This window comes from Emydura macquarii, unplaced genomic scaffold (genome assembly GCF_026122565.2).
Source record: "Emydura macquarii macquarii isolate MOO-44397 ecotype Brisbane River unplaced genomic scaffold, CSIRO-AGI_Emac_v2 contig_554, whole genome shotgun sequence".
NCBI classification, from domain to species: Eukaryota; Metazoa; Chordata; order Testudines; family Chelidae; genus Emydura; species Emydura macquarii.
The window spans coordinates 12,435,832-12,454,777 of NW_027130691.1; the positions used below are offsets into that span (position 1 = coordinate 12,435,832).

General features: G+C 40.8%; 1 protein-coding gene across 6 annotated transcripts in view; it reads right to left on the minus strand.

Moving 5' to 3' along the window:
• GALNT9 (polypeptide N-acetylgalactosaminyltransferase 9) overlaps positions 1–18,946 on the minus strand; it is a 283,879-nt gene that overhangs the window by 7,518 nt on the left and 257,415 nt on the right. For all 6 annotated transcript variants that reach the window (XM_067539375.1, XM_067539374.1, XM_067539376.1 and 3 more), the window contains 3 exons: positions 16,045–16,230; positions 9,960–10,097; positions 6,754–6,849 (listed from right to left, as the gene is read on the minus strand). In XM_067539375.1, coding sequence (XP_067395476.1) covers positions 6,754–6,849; positions 9,960–10,097; positions 16,045–16,230 — 420 coding nt within the window. The remainder of the gene's footprint in view (positions 1–6,753; positions 6,850–9,959; positions 10,098–16,044; positions 16,231–18,946) is intronic.

Genomic DNA, 18,946 nt, shown 5'->3' on the forward strand with positions numbered 1-18,946 from the left:
TCATCTCTCCTCCAGCAGGGACAGTTTGCAATTGTTTTAGAGCTCAGACTCAAGTTTCAGGTTTGGAATATATATAAAAATCACTCTAGTTTAACTACAGGGGTGTTCTAAAATAGATTTGGTTAAATCAGTGTAAAACCCAGTCTGCACACTCTTCACTTGATTTAAACTTGGCTTGCATGGATTTAGCTTGAGTTAATGATTCCTTGACGAGTTAAATTAGTGGTAATGGTGTCAAAAGTGTCCACATGCAGGAGTTTGCATCAGTTTAACTAAACCTTTTAGATCAACTGCTGCAATTTATGCATGAAGATAAGAGCTTAGCTAGTGAAAAAACACACAGAGGGGAGTTTTTTTAATGGTGAGGATTAAAGAGTTCAAGGTGGCATGGTTGGGGTTTCCTTGGCTAGTTGTATAGAGAAGGCTATGGTTCTAGGATATGCAACGCAGAAAGAGTCAAAAGGATAGGTAGTGGAAAAGGAGAATAGAATAAATAATGCAATCATCGACACCGATTCAGCATGTGCTTCATTTCATGCATGCAATTTCTTACTGGCTTCAATGGGACTGCTCACATACTAACAGTTAAATACATACTCAAGTACTTCGTAGAATCAGGGCCCACAAAATCTAACAGATCATGGGATGAGAACTGAGCTGCCTTCACAGAAGTGAGAGGCACAAAGAACCTGTGATAACCCAACTGGTGAAAACAGGTGCCAGGTCTAGATGGGATATATTCTCACATTCAGTAGGAGTGTGAAAATAACCCAACTCTCAATACGATACAGGCATTTCATGTCTAGTACATGAAACTTAAAATGTCTGGAACTCGAAGCTAAACATGACAGACAACTATATTTACCCATGCTGATTACAGAGGGGTTTTAAAAAAGTTTATTTAACATAATGCCAATACTTTTCATGCTGTTTGCTTGAATATCCTTGACTAGGTTTTGTGCAGCTGTGGCCCTCACACTGAATTACTTTTGTAAATTGTGGTGAGAGGATGTAACTTTTCCAGCCGTGTGATCATTAGTTTACTTGGCTGCCTGTGAGTGGCTCCAACCTTATCTGCAAAATGCTCAACTTAGACAACACATCACCTCTCCATGCAGCTTGGTGTTTCTGACAGAGTGTAAACTGAATTTAAAAAAAAAAAGTTAATGGATAACGGCATTGGATATTCCAGTAGATTAACTCATCTCACTTTTCTGATTTTCTTCCCATATGTATAATGCTCAGGCACTGAGAAAACTTACTTTTAAAGAGAGGTGCCAAGGTACTACAAGAGGAGGTGTGCAAATGGACAAGGGAGGCAGCATAGTCTGGTACGTAAGGAGAACTGGGTTTTGTTCCTGGCTCTGCTGCATGATGGGCAAGCCATTTCACCTTTCTGCGCGTCCATTACCCCTCCCACTTTTTGTCTTGTCTATTCAGATTGCAAGCTTTTTGGAGCAGTGACCATCTCTTCCTATTGTTTGTACAGTGCTGAGCCCCACAAGTGCTACTATAATTTTAACAGCAACAACAACAACAGAGTTTCAACATTTCTCTCAAACTATGATTGCAGTAAGTATTGGGTATCTGAATGCAAGAGGTTTTAGAGAGCCTGATGTACTGAACAGAACCATCAATAGCAAATTTTAGGCAGGGCTATGAAACAATTCTTGTCCTGTCTCCAGCCAAAACATAAGCAGCTCATACCTAAGGGATTTAGGAGAAACGTTACAGTCCTTGGGGATAACCCCATTTTTAACTGAGTCCTTTGATAAAAGTGGGAATGAGAGGCAGGGGAGAGGAGTCTTTAGGTCTCCCCAAGTCTCCAGTTGCACATGAAGCAGAGCTCAGATGCTCTTGCTGAGGACTGTGCATAGCTGCCAACACTGTGAAAAGGCTTCCAGGGACACTTCCCAGGTTTGGAGGCTGCCAGGCGTCCAGCTGGTGAAGGGGGTTTGTGTGCGTTCTGGCATACCAACACCAATTAACTGATCAACAGACAAAATACTCCTATGACGTAGGTAAGTAAACATCATCATCTGCATTTTACACATGGAACACAGAGATAAAGTGGTTCGGATAAGGAGGAGTTAGTGTCAGAACTAAGATTAGCACCATGTGCTCCGTCCACTAGATGACATTCCTTCTCCCACTATGTGCTCCTCCTTGTGCTCAGGACCACAACAGCCGTTCAGCAGATAAGCCAGCACAACCCCAGGCAGGTATTTGGGAGGGTATTCAAGGACATTCCAGCAGGGCTGCCCATCAACCAGCGATGTGGAAACCAAATATCATTGCCATTTTGGTTCGAAAATATTCAGATCCACTCACCCTTCTCCCCAACTCTAATAAATCTCTGGTCCCTTCTTTCTCAGAGCCCTTCCAAACAAACTTATTGCTCACCTTCCCTCACTATGGGACTCTAGGACTTTTTCAGGACTCAGCAGATCTTTGCCTGGTTGACTGTCTTTGCAAGATCAAGAATTCTGGGCCTCCTGTGCTCAGACCCAAGAGGAGCATAGATTATTCCCATCTTGTGACACGTCAGTTCTCATGGAAAAGAAGAGGTCTTGTCCATCATATGCTTCGTGTACTGGTGCTTGCCTCAGTGTACTGTAGCTGCATGGTGGATGCTCTAATTCAGTGGGAAGAATTCCCAATGCACAGCCGAGAATCCATATAATCTACTGGGAAGTGCCATGTGATCCCGAAAGGCAAGGGGGACTTGTTAAGTCCCACATGTAATGTACTAAGATCCTGCTGGAAAGGCATGGGAGAACCTGGTCTCTGCTGGACGTAATTCGAGACAGTAACTGAAGCGTAAGACCTATGCAGCCTGATAGCCAGTCGGCTATCAAGGCTGTTGTTCAACCATGGCAACTTTCTAAACCACAACTGTTATGCATCCCATCCTCCTTTCTTTTGAGGGTGAAGCGTATTTTATCAAATGAGACCCACTACTAAGTTGAAGGTTTACCTGCAAAACAAATTACAGTCAGAACCATTTGCCTCACATCTCCATCACTACCAGCACTAGGTAGAATATTAGAGATTGAAAAGAGCCCTTCTGCAAGGACTTTAAACTGGGACCTTCTGGTCAAAAGAAAATGGTGCTAGAGATTGAGCTCTCTGTATGAGCCCTGGCAGCCTCTCATCAAATGGACTCTTCCTGGAAATCTCATTTGCATCTAATTTAGCAACTCTATTTTGTTATCTTAATCAAAGGCTACTCCGTCTAAATTTACCGAGAAAGTGTCAGTCAAGTGTCCCGTAATGAGACCGCCACGGGTGGACATTCTGGCAGCGTGAACTGAGCATCTATCTGCTTTGCTGTAATAAGGTACGACTTGTCATTGGTTTCCAATTAACCACAATAGGAAATATTTATATTTTGCAAATCTTGTTATGCTTCCATGGTAACGTACAAGCTAGGATTGCAAGCCAATAATATGTATGGCTGAACTTCAGTTAATTGTTTAGTCTGTGATAAGGTCAGGCTTTATTTATGCAGAATGGCTGTTCATTAATGCAGGTCTGATTTAGATGGCGCTTCAACAGAAACTAAAATGACATTACAGAAAAAAGCCGAAGTCCTGGTTTAAATAATATCTATGTTCATTAAAAAAAAGAGTAAAGTAGCAGCGGTACAAATACAGGAGGAAGAGATTTCATTTTAAAACCTCAAAACATTTGTAAGAAAAAAATAGATAGACAGGGCTTGATTCAGAAAAGAAACCTTGTTTAGAAAGGCACTTAAGCATACAAATTAATAATAATTTTCATAATAATCTTAATTGAAAACATGTGCTTAAATACCCCTTAAATTAACTTTAAGCATGTGCTTAACTCCATCCTTATTCAGCAGTGCACATAAGCACCCATTTAAAGTTAAGCTCATGCTAAGGAGGGATATGATAGAGGTCTATAAAATCATGAATGATGTGGAGAAAGTGAATAAGGAAGTGTTATTTACCCCCTTCACATAACACAAGACTGTTACCCAATGAAGGGGTACCCAAGGAAATTAATAGGCAAGAGTTTAAAAAAAAACATAAGGAAATATTTTTTCACACAACGCACAGTCAACCTGGGGAATTTGTTTCTAGGGGATGTTGTGAAGGCCAAAATATATGGGTTCAAAAAAGTATTAGATAGGTTCATGGAGGATAGGTCCCTCACTGGCTATTAGACAAGATAATCAGGGATGCAACCCTGTGTTCTGGGTGTCCCTAAATTTCTGACTGCCAGAAGCTGGGACTGGACGACATAGAATGGATCACTCGATAATTGCCCTGTTCCATGCATTCCCTCTGAAGCATCTGGCACTGATCACTGTCAGAAGACTTGATACTGGGCTAGATGGACCATTGGTCTGACCCAGCATGGCCATTCTTCTGTTCAAATGTTTATGTACCATTGTGAAATTGAACAGAACTTCTTTAGCAGGAACACGAGATTAATGCAATCTCTGGAAGGTATAAGGCAGTTCAAAGATCCTTTTGGAGCAGTGTGTGTGAAGTGGATTTCCTTATGAAATATCTTGAGATGAGGGGAATGCAAATTCTCCCTCTTCAAAGCCAACCTTTTGAAGATACGTGTTGGGGAGGTACGCATATACTGGTTCAAACTGGATTCTCCAAAGATAGACAAAGAGAAAAGGCTTTCGGATAAAAAGCCTGAATTTAGGCTGACTCACGGCCTTCTTTCTGAAGGGAGATAGAGGTGCAGTTGCCCTGAACTGTGACATGTACAGATATAATGAAAAGTACAACATAGCATAAAGTCTAGTCTAGTCTAGTCTGATTTTAAAAAATAAACATCTTTGAGGTCTCATAACTCCCTAGGTAGTTGTGCTACGGATCTTTGCAGTTCCAAAATGATCTGTTTTTGATGATACATGGAACACCCAATGACCACTGAGATTTGTATCTATGGCACACTTATACCACCAAAACCAGCTAGGGTTGCCACTGGATCTAGGAGAAGAATGAACATATTTTTGTCAAAGAAGGTCATGGCATTGCAAACATTTGTGAATTAGTCACCCAGCTTCGAATGAAAAGACATATTACCCAAAATGATTCCGTTAAACAATATGATCTAGTGATGGAGTCACCTAGCTGAGACTCAGGATATTGGGGTTCAATTCCCAGCTCTGCCGCAGACTCGCGGTGTGACCTCTGAAGAATCATTTAATCTCTCTGTGCCTCAGTTCACCATCTGGATAATGGGGATAATACTACTTGCTTTGTCTACCTTGTCTGTTTGTATTGTAAACTATCCCAGGCAGGGACTATAGCTCACTATATATTTTTACAGCTAGCACAAGAAGGTTCTGACTGGGGCCTCTAGAAATTATTGCAATGCAAATAATTAACAAACCACCACCACTACTGGATTGGATAGTTACCTAAATGATCCTTTTGAAGGACTTATTTACACCAACAAGTGATACGGTGTTGGCACATGCTGATATTCTACAGGTATGGAGGGGAAAATTGCCAGGTTGTGATCCTGCTAGAGTACTAGATTATCACAGATGACCCGGGGGATAGCTGAATGGTACCCACTCAAATGGGAAGCATGCCCGAAAACTTTTGGTCTCCTGCAATGTTAATGAAGGCAAAATTCCCAGGGCTGCATTGTTGAATCAGGCCTGGCTTTGGCAGCAGATTTTGTGAAGTGAAAAATAATTTTCAGCAGTGAAAAGAGCTTTTTGACTAAAGCTTGTTTCTTTGTGAAACTTGTTGGCATATGAATAGCTGAAATGTTTTGACTGCTCATAAGAATGGCAAAACCATACATTCCATTAGCTTTACTTTATGTATAAAATGTGTCACACGGTTCAATTGCCTTCTTCTCCAGAGGAAAAAACCCACATTTTAACAATCAACTAGAATTTTTGTGTGTAGGTGTGACACTTATTTCCCACTCATTGCTAATCAAACCAAGGCATGCTTAATTTAACCACTTGGGGCCTGATCCAAAGCCCACTGAAGTAAATTGAAAAGCTCTTATTGCGTCTTTTGAGCAATCTTATTGAGTTCAATGGGACTGTTCATACGCATAAAGTTAAACACATGCATAAGCACTTGCAGGATTGGGCTTCAGAAACATATTTCTGGTAACAACTACTTTATACATACAAGCTCCCTCTGCTAAGCCTAGTCTACACACAAAGCTGCCAGTTTAACTAAAGGTGGGTTTTTAAAATGATTTAGTTGAGCTGGTGTGAAAAGCTGTGTGCACAATCTACTTTTGGTTTAAACCAGGCTTAGTTTGGTGTAGTTTAAATCAATTATCAGCAGGTTTAAGCTAGCCTGAAAGAAGACACACAAACCAAAATAAGACTGCCCACACAGGGGTTTATGTCAGTGTCACTAAACATCTGTCCGTGTGTGAAGACAAGGCCTCAAAACCCCCCGTGGACATTTTAAAACAAATTTAAAACTGGCTCACATCACTTTAGCTTGACTGATGCAAAGATTTGCACCAATTTAAGCAAGTCAATTTTTAAACCAATTTTAATTAACCCAATGCAAGTTCTGTGTATAGACATGGCCTTGCTCTTTCAGCTTTCATATGATCACAACTGCCCTGGGAAAAAGATCGTCAGTCACTCAAAGGATGAACTAGTGGGGACAAAAAGCCCAAATTCTGCCAATATCCATCAAATCACTGTTTTTGTTTCCTTTGAAAGTTTCTTTGTCTAGGTCTAATCAGTTAAGGTAACAAGAATTTTAGTCGGTTTACCTGGGAGGACATTCCATGGCATGGATAGAGGATCGCTTTGTCATCATCTTCCGCTCCCTGGTCTAAACAGTAGCCGCTAGCTTTGCTATTACGTACCTACAATGAGAGCAGAAAAAAACAATTGCTTTAGGCACCAAAGTCCAGAATACAAGCCCAGTTGATTGAAACTCAGTTGCTTTATAGTTATCAAAGCAAACAGTATGTGAAGAAGTTCCACATTTCTTTGAGGAAGAAAAGCATTCTCATTCACCTGCTCTGACACTTCATTAATCCTGTTCTTTGACACTTCTTAGAGACTGACAATGAATTTCCTATATGAATAAATACAGTTGCATTATCAAAATGTGCTACAATTTTGCCAAACTCTCAATTTGGACCAGATTTATATTTTCAGGTAACTGCACAAAAAGTCACTAAAATTCACTGTAAAAAACGTAGGCCAAATTTTGCTCTAAGTTATGTTTGTGTAAATCTTGATTAATTTTGTTGACTTCAGTAAATTTACTCTGGAATAAGTAAAGGAAAAATGTAGTGCTATATACTGAAAACATGACTAACTACACAAGGCATGTTATTTGTTAATGTAATGTGTATATAAAGCAAAAGTATATATAATGGACCTTAGTTGAACTGGGAAAGTATGGGAGTAACGTGTTGCGTTTGGTGTATTTTCATGAGACAACATAATAATCATAAATAGTACTGGGAGAATTTCAAAAGATTCAAAGGTCAGGCAATCAACTAAACCAGAAGTTCAGATACTTTCCCAGACTACATGGCCTTTATCAGTCTGAAAAATCAGGGTGGAAATCTTGTAGGATTTCAGGTTTCTCTTTCTTCCCAGTCAGGCTAGACATGTCACACAAGCACTTTCTCTTATCATATTTTGGAATTGACTATGACCAGGGAGAGCAGATGAACATGAAGATGAGGCAAACATTTATTTTGATTTTAAATAGGAGTCATTTAACTGAACATTTTGAAACCATCAACAGATTAAATTTAGTTCAGAGGATGAGCAAATTTTGCAGATACCCACATGTTTTACAAGTAACTGTGTAGTTACTGCATAAATATAAAAAAAAAATCACATAAAAATATCAGATACTCAGTAAATAATCCTTAAGATTATGGCACATATTGCATGAACATAACAGGCAATTTGGTGGGGGATTAAGGTATACCAACAGTTAAGTTTCAGTAGAATTATGTTATAACTAAGGTACTATATGGGCTAAAGAAGACGAAGACAGTTTTATGACAGGGCCTTAAAGATTGTAAATTGTGTCAGTGAGAAATATTTTTTTACTACTGTTTCAATCTGTTTTATATCTACTCCATATATTTATTTTCCTTAAACTCACTCAAGTCCAGAGACTACAGTGACCTTTCTTTCTCCAAGAAAATAACTAGAAAGGAAGATATTCAATAAGAAGTCCTTAGTGTCAATACATATATTTACTTGCAGTACATTTCAACATAGCCATGAGATTCCAGAGGAACTATGCCAATTTACAACTTCGCAGAGGCATGGACAAGGAGGGGAGCAGGGGCTTGGGCCCCCCCAATAATCAGTGGTGGCACAGAACTCCTCCAGCCCCAGAACCATGGTGGGGAGAGGGGGGTAAAGTGAATTCCTCCGGCCCCAGGCTGCGGAGAGGGATACATAGGGTGCCCCTCCAAAAGCTGTCACATCTTAATTCCGGCGCACACCTCTGCACCTGCTAAAGATCTGACTTTGGCTCCTTATCTTGATACATTTTAATAACTAAGATGCTTGTAACGTCAAGCTTCCTGTTTGACTCAAGGACCTTCTATCTGACCACTCAATGGAAACAGACTTCGTTATAGTGAATGACTTGATGAAACCTGATGTAATTGGCATGACTTGATAGTGCCCAACGCACTTCTCAGTTAACAACCTTCTTGCACCTGACAGTTACTAATGGCTATGTTGAATGTACTAAATGTCTTTCCTCATTTAGTACCAGGGACTGTTAAATTAAGATGCAAAGTGATATTACCCAATAAAATGTGCACTTTGCATCAATATCTAAAGTGAACAACCTATTTTTAGACGAGCTCAATCAAACTGCACATGAAAGAAGAATGACCATATATACCCATCTTGCACGAAAACTCATTGCCTTGGGATTTGAATTTACATTCAGTAGGCAATTTCAGATTTTTTTTTTTAATTGTGGGACAGTGAAGTTATTAGAACTTTGCCCCAATTCAAGGCTGTAAATCATATCAGTCTTTTTTTTTTCCCCAGTAGGAGATTATGCTATAACCTGTTTATATATTTATTAAAACAAACAATAGCAAAACCCCTAAGCGTGAGCCTGAGCCACAGATGCACATCCAAACTTTCCTAAATATCAGAAGTTTTGGATCTTGGTTTTTGGTTTGGCCCCTGTAATTCAGAGGAGTCAGCCACAAAGTATGGATGTGGATCAAAACTTCTCTGAAGTTCCGATGTGTCTGGAGCAGGACTTTTGTTTGGGCTAATCTTTAAATATATCTGTCTATAAAAATTAGGTTAGATTTTTGCAAGATCTTATTCAGCACTAGTCTATGAATGAAAGAGGGAAGAGGAGGAAAAGTAGAAGCTAATTGCAAAGCAACGGTGATGTTTTTATCTGAGTCTTGTGTGTTGAGCATAAAACTCACCCAACAGCAGCCTCTACTTCTGCTCTCACAGGGATATAAATTTTCCTCCACCCAGCAGGATTTTCAAAACTCAATGGGCAAAGTCAATGTATTCCATCATGAGATCTTAATGTGGTCCAAAGAGAGACCCCTTTCCTAGAGGATCCAGTGCCCACCTCCACCCACCTGCTCAAATTAACTTAGATTAACTGCCTCAGCTCCCTTGATTGTAGACTTTTTGTTACTGTTGTTCATGCTGCCCCATTTAGGACAAATTAGCTTGGATTTACATTATTGAGGCTGCTGTATACCAAAAGAAAAACCAGGAAGGTGTCTCTCTTTGTTAATGACAGTGATTTAATCTGATGCACTCCAATGGGAGGGGTAACATTTCTTATAGCCTATGCTTTGTAGACTAGACAAGAGGTATGGGAATGTTTGTGTTGCTGCTATCAAGATGATTTTAAATTGTACCATGTGATCTGATTCCCACTAACTAAGATGCAAGGGATGCGCTAATGCAGTTATGATGTATTTTCAAAGCCATACAGTACCTCTCCATAAGTGATTGTATTGTTGTAAACCCTCATTTCAGGATAGACGTTCTCCAGGTACCACTTAAAACTCCGGCACTGCAGTCGCTGTCGTAGAGCTATTCTTTCTGAAACATCTCCGAAGTCAACTCCTGGGTTCTGCAAAGCAGGTATATAGCAGAGAAATCCCATCATATTGACTTCATAGTTATTTTCATTACTTGAAACCAACTTGGAGTTTATTTTGTTTGCAAGCTGCATTTCCCCTTTTCCTTTGTAAGCAGCTACTTTTTGACAACAGACAGACAATAAATAGTAATGGAACCTCACTGGAAAGAAAAGAAAAACAAAAACCAAAGGAAAAACAAAATTTAAAAACTGAGCTTATTGGCACATGGAGCTGTGCTAACGTTTGCAACGAAACTTTAATTTAATTGCCCTGGCTACAGACTTCATTACAAACTCAGGGCCTAATTCTGATTTCAGAGTACATGTGTCTACATTGCAGGCAAGAGTTTGAACTTCAGCCTGTGTAGACGTACCCATGCTAAGTCACTGAAAATAGCAATGAGGGCGTGGCACTGCAGGCTTCTGGGTGGGCTGCACAAACCTGCTCGACCCCTCTGGGTATATACTTGCTTACGCAGGCTATGCTAAAACCTATGCCACCGCATCCTCGTTGCACTATTAAAGCTAACATGGGTACATCTGCATGAACTGCAAATCACACTCCCGGCTACAGTGCAGACATATCCTAAGGGTTTGCCCAGGGTTAGTAGAACTCAAGTTTGCAGACCCTGGGTTTGTTAACCGAAGGCTTGAGCATCTACACACATTTATAACCACAGGTGAGGAATTGCTGGACCCTGAGTCCCAACCTGGGGCTCCAGCAACTACACTGCTGTATGCGGGCCCGAATCCAACCACAGTCCCAAAAGGTGGCTGCTCTAGCCCTTCGTTTGTGGTGCAGTGTGGGAAAACTTGACCGTCCACCCAACCGGACTGTTGAGAGGACAAAGAAAGTCAGCCCGTGGGATTGTGGAATACTTTTGGCAAAGTTCCAAAGCTTGAGTCTGGGGGGGTGCTTCATCTACACTGTAAAGCAAAGCAAGAGCGCTTGAACCCTAAGTCCCAGGCTTGGGCCCTCTAGTCTCATGGGGTTCTGAGTCCTGGGGTCCGAGTCCTTAATTAGTGTAATTTGTGTATGCAAGGAAGGGGTGTTAGGCTTGAGTCTAAGTTCAACTCCTCTGCTTACAGTGCAATGTCGACATACCCTAAGTTACACCAGTTTTATACCTTCTGTGATTTCTATAGAGTTACATCAGTGTAAATGGGATCAGGATTAAGTGCCTCAAAACTCAGATCAGGCCTGTTAAAAGGCTCATTACATTTCACAAAACGTTTGCGCAGACCTTGCTCCAGTATTATATGACTCAGAGCTGGTTTGTGGAGTTTTGATGCAACCCATGATGAAACTCAGCCCCTGTGATGGAACTTGGCGTTGAGATTTTGCATGCATTTGAACACAACATTTACACAATATTCAGGTTGAAGCATCAACTCCCACGCCCCAAAAACAGAGCCAGATCTTCAGCTAGAGTAAATCGGCAAAGCTCTATTGACAGCTAATAGGACTTTAACAGAGCTAGACTGTTTACAAGGACCTGTCCCAATGTTTGTATGAACCCGCAGTGAACTAGAGCTGAGGAGTTTTGCACTGTTCTAATTGTAAGCACTTTATGTATTTCCTCCAGCAAGATCTCGATATGCTTTACAGACAGTTTTGAATACTGGGTTACGATTCAGCAGCATATTTTGGCTTGAGGTTTATATTAGTATCCCCACCAGACATGCAGTTTTCTGGAGAGAAAACAACTTTAGTAATGAACAGCCTTTGCTATTTGTCACATAAAGAGTTTGCTGTGCGTACTGCTGCTTGCTGCTGCATATTTTGTCAAAGTTCTCTATGTGGCATCCATTCAAAAGAACGTGAAGTCAAATTGTGTATTATTTCAGGTTACACTGAAGGAGAGTATTTTTCAGATGTAGCTGATATTGCACATCATTCAGTATGAAGAAGGTTAATTGCTAGACATAGGATTCCTGGATCACTAAAGATGTCAGGGAAAGGATTACAAGAAAGGGTATAACCAAATCTTTGGTGCATTGAAATAATGTTTTCTTGACTTGTTAAAAGAAGTTTGCTGGTTCATAGAAGCTGATTTGCTTTTGTGTCAATGAACCATCCTCTAGCCAGAATGCAAACCATTCATAGACTCTCAGTGGCTTGAAATAGCAACCAAGTACAGAAAGGATAGTGTGAATTACAATGGGGTGCTGTAGACTGATGTAGTAGGCATTAGCAACACTACTATCTACTGTACTGGCAAAGAACACTCACTATTCTTCTACAGTTAGGCAACCCATCATCTCATTCACAATCTCATTTCAATTGAAAACAAAGCTTAATATGACAAGCAGACATGTTTTTCAGCTACCTATACCTGTGGTTCTCAAACTTTTTAAATGGAGCCCTCCTGTGGACTTTTGTCTAACAATTGTGCCCCCTTCCTCTGAATCACGCCCTCCTTTCCCCCTTCTGAAAGGGGGGCCTGCACTGTAGGTTCTGTTTTTTCCCTGATGGGGGGTTCAAGGGAAGGGGGAGGGCATGATTGTTGGGGGGTGCTCCCCACGCTTTAGGCCCTAACTGTCCCATGCTCCCCATTTTGAGAACCACTGACTTATACTGTTGTGCCTGTTCTATGTAAGCTATGGTCATAGTACGTGGACAATTGGCTGGTGGTGTTGGTGCAACACACTCAATGCTTAATACGGAGATGAACAGGATAGATCATTCTTGTTGATTGAGCAGGGAGGTTCTTACCCTTCTAAAACCCATCCGATCTATTCCTATAGCTAATGAGAGTACACAGTTTGAATGTCCCAGTGCAACAGAGCTGTGAAACAGCAGCATCCTAACTTCCTTTTCAAGAACTAATGGGATTATTTTTATGATGTACATTTTATCAATCATTTTCTTTTATGGAAAGTAAGTTTTAATGTACCATGCTTCTTGCTGGTTTTATGTCTTCCAATATAGATGAGCCTGTTTTTTTCAAAGCACTGTTTTATAGTTTCAGTGCAGAAAACTGCATCAAAAGGTAATCTCAGAGAAATTTAAGAAAATAATGTTTTGGCATAAATGTTTATTTGAATGTCTTTCTTTACTCTCAACATTCATTTGTGGAAACCATCAAGCAAACAAATTTACCAGAGTTTATTTTTTCTCTTCCCATCAGACGTCAAAGAGCCCTTTCAAAGGGATGCAAACACAGCCACCAGTGGGTTTAAAAGAAAATGCTTCTTGATGCAGATTTTTTTTTTTTTGGTCATTCCCCCACCATCCAATTTCTTGTGTGACACAAGAGTTAATGCAGGGGAACGGAAAGAATTCTAGACAAGCAAATGCCACCTTCTGAATCCAGCAGAGACATGGCTTCTATCACGACCTAGCTCACAACATTGCACAGAATGCAACACATGAACCACTAACAACTAAATCAGTGAAACAAGTCAATGCCTGATGCATCCCTGGGTGTCTCACAAGACACAGCATGCAGCAAAATGGAGCATTGCTCCTCTAGTTTTATATACGATGGCAAGTATGTGGAATACCACTGGTTTGATCTGCAAGAGCACAGGATTCTTCACTTCCAGAGACCCTCAAGGGTTTTCTGAAGGCATCCTTTGCTGCAGGGATTTAGGGCTTGGGAGTCAGTGAAAAGACCCGCAGCCCTACCCTCCACTTAACTTCAATGCGCTCCATGCCCTTAAACGTTTATGGATACACAGGCAGCTGGCATATTTTTCCTCAGGGCCTGATCCAAAACCCATAGTAGTTAGTGGGAGTCTTTCCACTGACTTCAATGAATTTTAGATGGGGCCTTTGCAATATATCCTCTGTAATGCCGGTGTCAGCTCTGGCCAAAGCTGTAGGTGTCAACTAAAAACTGACAAAGTCGCAGCTGAAAGCCAAACCAATTCACTTGTGTATTAGTATAGAGAAAACTGGGGGTGAAATGTATTAGAATGTGTTTGGTGTTTAAACCTTGTGAAAACTAATGGGATGTTGCATGCACTGTTTTCACTTATCTGTATCCTGTTTGAATGTAACATTGTATATACCGGATATCTAAGTGACTCACCAAACAGAAAGAAGCCTTGTGTAATGCAATTGTGTGAGGACAATAGCAAGAAGATGCTAATTCCTGTGCATTTCAAAGCAAGTAAGTGTTCATTGTGTGTGATGATCAGAGATCAAAGCCTCTGAATGCATGCCTCTCTCTCCACCATCAAAGAAAGAGCCCACAGGAGTAGCTGAACTGTCAACTTATTTTTCTGTGAGAAGAAGCTATAAGTATGGACACAAGGAAAAAAAATCTTTATCTCTGAACTGTTTGGATTCTAACAGGGCAGAATAACTGAATGGGAAGATAGAGATCCCCAGAGCTGTTCTGGGTAGCCCTAAAAGACTTTTGGGAAACTGGCAGATTGCTACATCTCTGCTACCTTTTGAATTTATAGACGGTGACTCACCTGCTTTAACCTCCCGATAACCCTCTTTTCTTTTTCTTAGCTAATGAACCTTTAGTTAGTTTACTATAGAATTGGCTATCTGTGTTGTCTTTGGTGTGAGATCTAGGATGCAAATGAAACTGGATACGGGACTGGTCTCGTGGGACTGGGTATAACCTGAAAATGTTGTGATTTTTGGTGTAAGTGACGATTTATCATATAGTCTAGCTTGCCTGGGTGGCAAGATAGACTGGAGTGTCTAAGGGGACTGTCTGTAACTCCATTATAAGACTATTAGAATATTTTGGGAGTTCACATATGGAATTGGGTTAGTGAAATCTAATTATAGAACACACCACCAGGTATCGGACCTGCTTTTGACAGTCTGCCCTGAGGTAGGCACTCAAGGTCGTGAGCCATTCCAGACAGCATGACAATTATGCCATCTTCCAACAACAAAGGATTTGTTTTTGCTTTTCAAGTGCTCTTTTCATTTCCTTTCACAAGTATAAATTGGGCTGAATGCCATTAAAATATACAATAGATGGACAAACAAACCAATCTCCAAGTAACATTGTAAGGTCTCATCTTGCAGGCTAACTGTGCTCAACTGTCGCATGCTATGTGATATATTTATGAGATAATTAAAAAATAATAAGTTAACTTCCAGTTTATTTATACTACATTAGTGTTTAGAGGACCCAACCAAGATCAGTACCCTATTGTGTTAGATCCGGGGTGGACAAAAAAAACAACCCAAGGGCTGGATCCGGCCTATCTAACTTTTCTGTCCGGCCCGCCGGCTCACCATGTAGGACCATTATGCTGGAGCATCAGGCAGCTTTTGGCCAGTCACTACTTGAACTTCCAGCTTCTGGTCATGTGACTAGAAGCTGGAAGTTCAGGTAGTGACTGGCCAAAAGATGCCTGGTGATCTAGTGTCATGTGGCCCACGAGACTTACCAGAATTCGTGGAGTGGCCCCTTTGCAAAAATTATTGCCTACCCCTGTGCTAGATACTAGAGACAGAATGTGTCTACACTCTGGAGACCCAACACCAAACTTCCAAGCAAGAACAATGTTTGGGCCTGATTCTCCCATCCTTTATACTAGTTTTATGCTGGTAAGCTTCACTGAATCACTTCTGCATGAGCTGGTGTAAACAGAGTGGAGAACCAAAATTATTTATTTTAGGGTGCTTATCTGTGTAATTTTTGAGTGTCTCATGACTACATAAATTAATGACTTCTTCTCAGGAATCAAATAAACCCAGTTCATTGTGTTAAGGTTAGATCATAAATTTGGGTCACTGCTCATCAGTGTGCACCTGAACTTAATCTGGGAAAACAAATTAAGATGGCAGAGTTCTTTGTTTTGAATATTTGTTGCTATGAAAGTGCTCTGCCTCCCACCCTCTGTCAACAGTCGATGTATTTAGTAGTATCACCCAGTGCAGACAGAGGTAACTTAGACGAGATATCATTAGTTCTCTGCCTCCATTTACTGAGATTATAGCACGTTTTTCACTTACCGTCATTGGGATGTTCCAAGCCATGTAAACATGTGACTTGAAGTCATCCATCCAGACCTCAGCAGCCCGCAGGGCATTGCGCTTTGCATAGTAATCAATGTCATTGTTGTAAGGTTTCTTTGTGCGTTCAATGTGGGCAACTCTAGAGCAAGGTAACACTTCCATGCTTCCTCCACATTGCCAGACCTATGAGAGAGTGGAAGGATAAAACAAACCATGAAATAAGAACTTTTCTTGTAAAACAGGCTGAAGTGACTGTTTATTGTAAGATATTGCACAGCACCAAATTTCCATATAAAGTAATTCATTTCTATAAGCTCAAGTATGCCCATTCTGAAAGAAGCTATGCAATGCCTGTGGAGTGGGCATGGAATATATCAGATGGGGGCATTCAACACTGTAGCCTATATGTAAGAGCCTGAAGATTACCCTTAGGTTAGACAGGAAGGAGAATGAAAGGAATTACATGCACGAGAAATGTAAACAGAAAACAACTGACAGCACATTTAATTTCCCATTATTCAAACACATGCTTTGATTTTGAAAGTCAGGATGTTCTTCCTTTTTCAATTTGCTCCCTGTAAGCTGCAACAGTTTCCACTTTGACAATTCTCTCTCTTAATAATCAAGTGTGACTCTGCCTTGATTTGATAAGGAACAATCACCGGTTCACTTGGCTGGAACGGAACAGTGCCCAGGATGGTTGCTTGGGAAGAAGGTTCTAGCCTCAACACCGATGGTCCTGTGCAATGCTCGAGTACAAGCCTGTCCAACCCCCTGGGTATGGAAGCCTGTCATGGCCACACTACCACTTTTAGGTTTTAGCTTAAGCAGAACTAGCACGTGTATGTCTGCCTGTGCCGGGAATTACGCCACCCAGCTGCTGTGGACTCTAAGCCTGCACAAGGGAACTGGTCCTGCACCTCTACTTGACCTTGGGTTTCATTATATTCATGTAGCAGGTGTTGCATCTCCACTTACTCTGTCCAGGAGCAGGTGGGGCAGGAAGGAGTGGGGAACTGACAGGGCACTGACCCCAACTTCCCATGCCCTGGACAGTGCAATACTTCTAGTATCATAATATGCTGCTAGTATAAACCAGCAGTTAATTCCCTCTGTCCCCTGACAAAGCCAGAGAGAAGCAGAGAGGGAACTCTGCCTCAGAGGTGTCTCTCTAGTCTCAGGGCCTCCTAGCCTTATCCCTGTGCTGGTGCAGCTTAAGCATCTCAACCTGCACCTAAAGTCTCAGGCCAGCCCTACATAATCAAAAGATACCTTAAAATATAAGCAAGAATCCATAGCTTCCCAAGGCCACATATTGCTGAGAACAACAGCTCATTTTCCATGAGTTGGACTCCATGGAAAGACAAGGGAATTTGCACCCTACACATAGCCTGCCTTTGCAGAAAGACAAATGACTTGGAGAAAAGCAGAAAAAATCCTCTTCCCCTACATTGCTTTTTTTTTTTTTTTAAATACTTTGTTAGATAATATTTATGTATTGCCCTCCTAGTTGTTCACTAGTAAATCACTGGCCACAGAAATTTGCATTTGATAAATGAAACACACTGAGAAACACGCTGCTCATAAATTTGCACTGGCATATGTCTAGAACTTCCACTGTGAAAGGAAAGTGCAAAATAAAAAAAATTAAAAAAGGAGAAATGCACAATACACTTTAGTATATTGCTATTTCTTCTAACCAGCTTGGGATTCAGCCACGTAATATATTGTACATTTTTCTTTCTCTTGATATGGTTAATGACCTTGTAATTTTTATTTATTTATTTTGGTACCAAGGGTAAATACATTATCTGAGGGACAGATTTATTTCCCTCTAACACTGATGCTTAGGCAAAATGGAAAAACTAAAAAGTACTAAACCACAGCATTAAGGGAAACTGTTTAGCTCATCTATAAATTCAGCCCAAATAGTTATTTCCTGGTAATGAATTCTCCCCAGATGAAATGCACAGGGGCACTGGACACCAAGCTTTGAATAAAACAGGACCAGAAAAAATATTGCCTCGGGGTACAGAATGCTCACCCTGTCAAACCTACTCTCTGTTGCTTAACAGACAGTTCAACTTTGCATGCTTGACCCATCTGCAAGCACTTAGATTGCTTTACATTTCATTCCTGTTTCCCCACTTTTGCCACTCTCCACGCAGGAACAAGATATCTGCTGATGATGAGTAACAAGAATCCTTTGTGAGCAGTGACCAACAATGCCAGGAAGTGGAACATTTCAGTGTATGAAGCAGACGAGATAGTTCTGAGCTACTGTCACTCAGACTCTCTGGTCAATTCTCTTTGGACAACTACACCCCTTGAAATGTCCTTTAGTATGAGGAATATTCCATACACACTGCACATCTGATGATACTGAGCACTTACACAGCAGTTCTCACACAGAGCTCTCAAAATGCCTGACTAAGGGGAGTAAACATCCACAGCCCCATTTTACAGATGGGGAACCTGAGATGTAGAGAGTTCAAGGTCCACACTTTCCAAAGTGGTCCCTAATTCTGGATACCTCCATTTTTGGGTGCCCATTTTAAACTCATGTAGGACCTGCCTTTCACAGGTGATGAGAACCCACAGCATCAACTGACGTTTTTAGCAACAGGAGCCTTAGGCATGCTCTTTGCTCATTAACTCTTTTAATGGGAAATGCCAAATGGAATATCTTCTTCAAGGCTATTGAACACAAGACCCAACCTAGCTCTTCTTTTTTAATGTGATTTAACGTGGTCCAGATGTGGCACAATACTCTTAGCTGATTAAAGAGAAAAACAGACAAAAACAACAGGAAAGAATTCAGAAATAATCCATCATAGTTCATGCGCTGAGAGCTGTCCAGCAGTAGTGTTGGAAAAGGCAGGACAGGGAGGGTACAAGA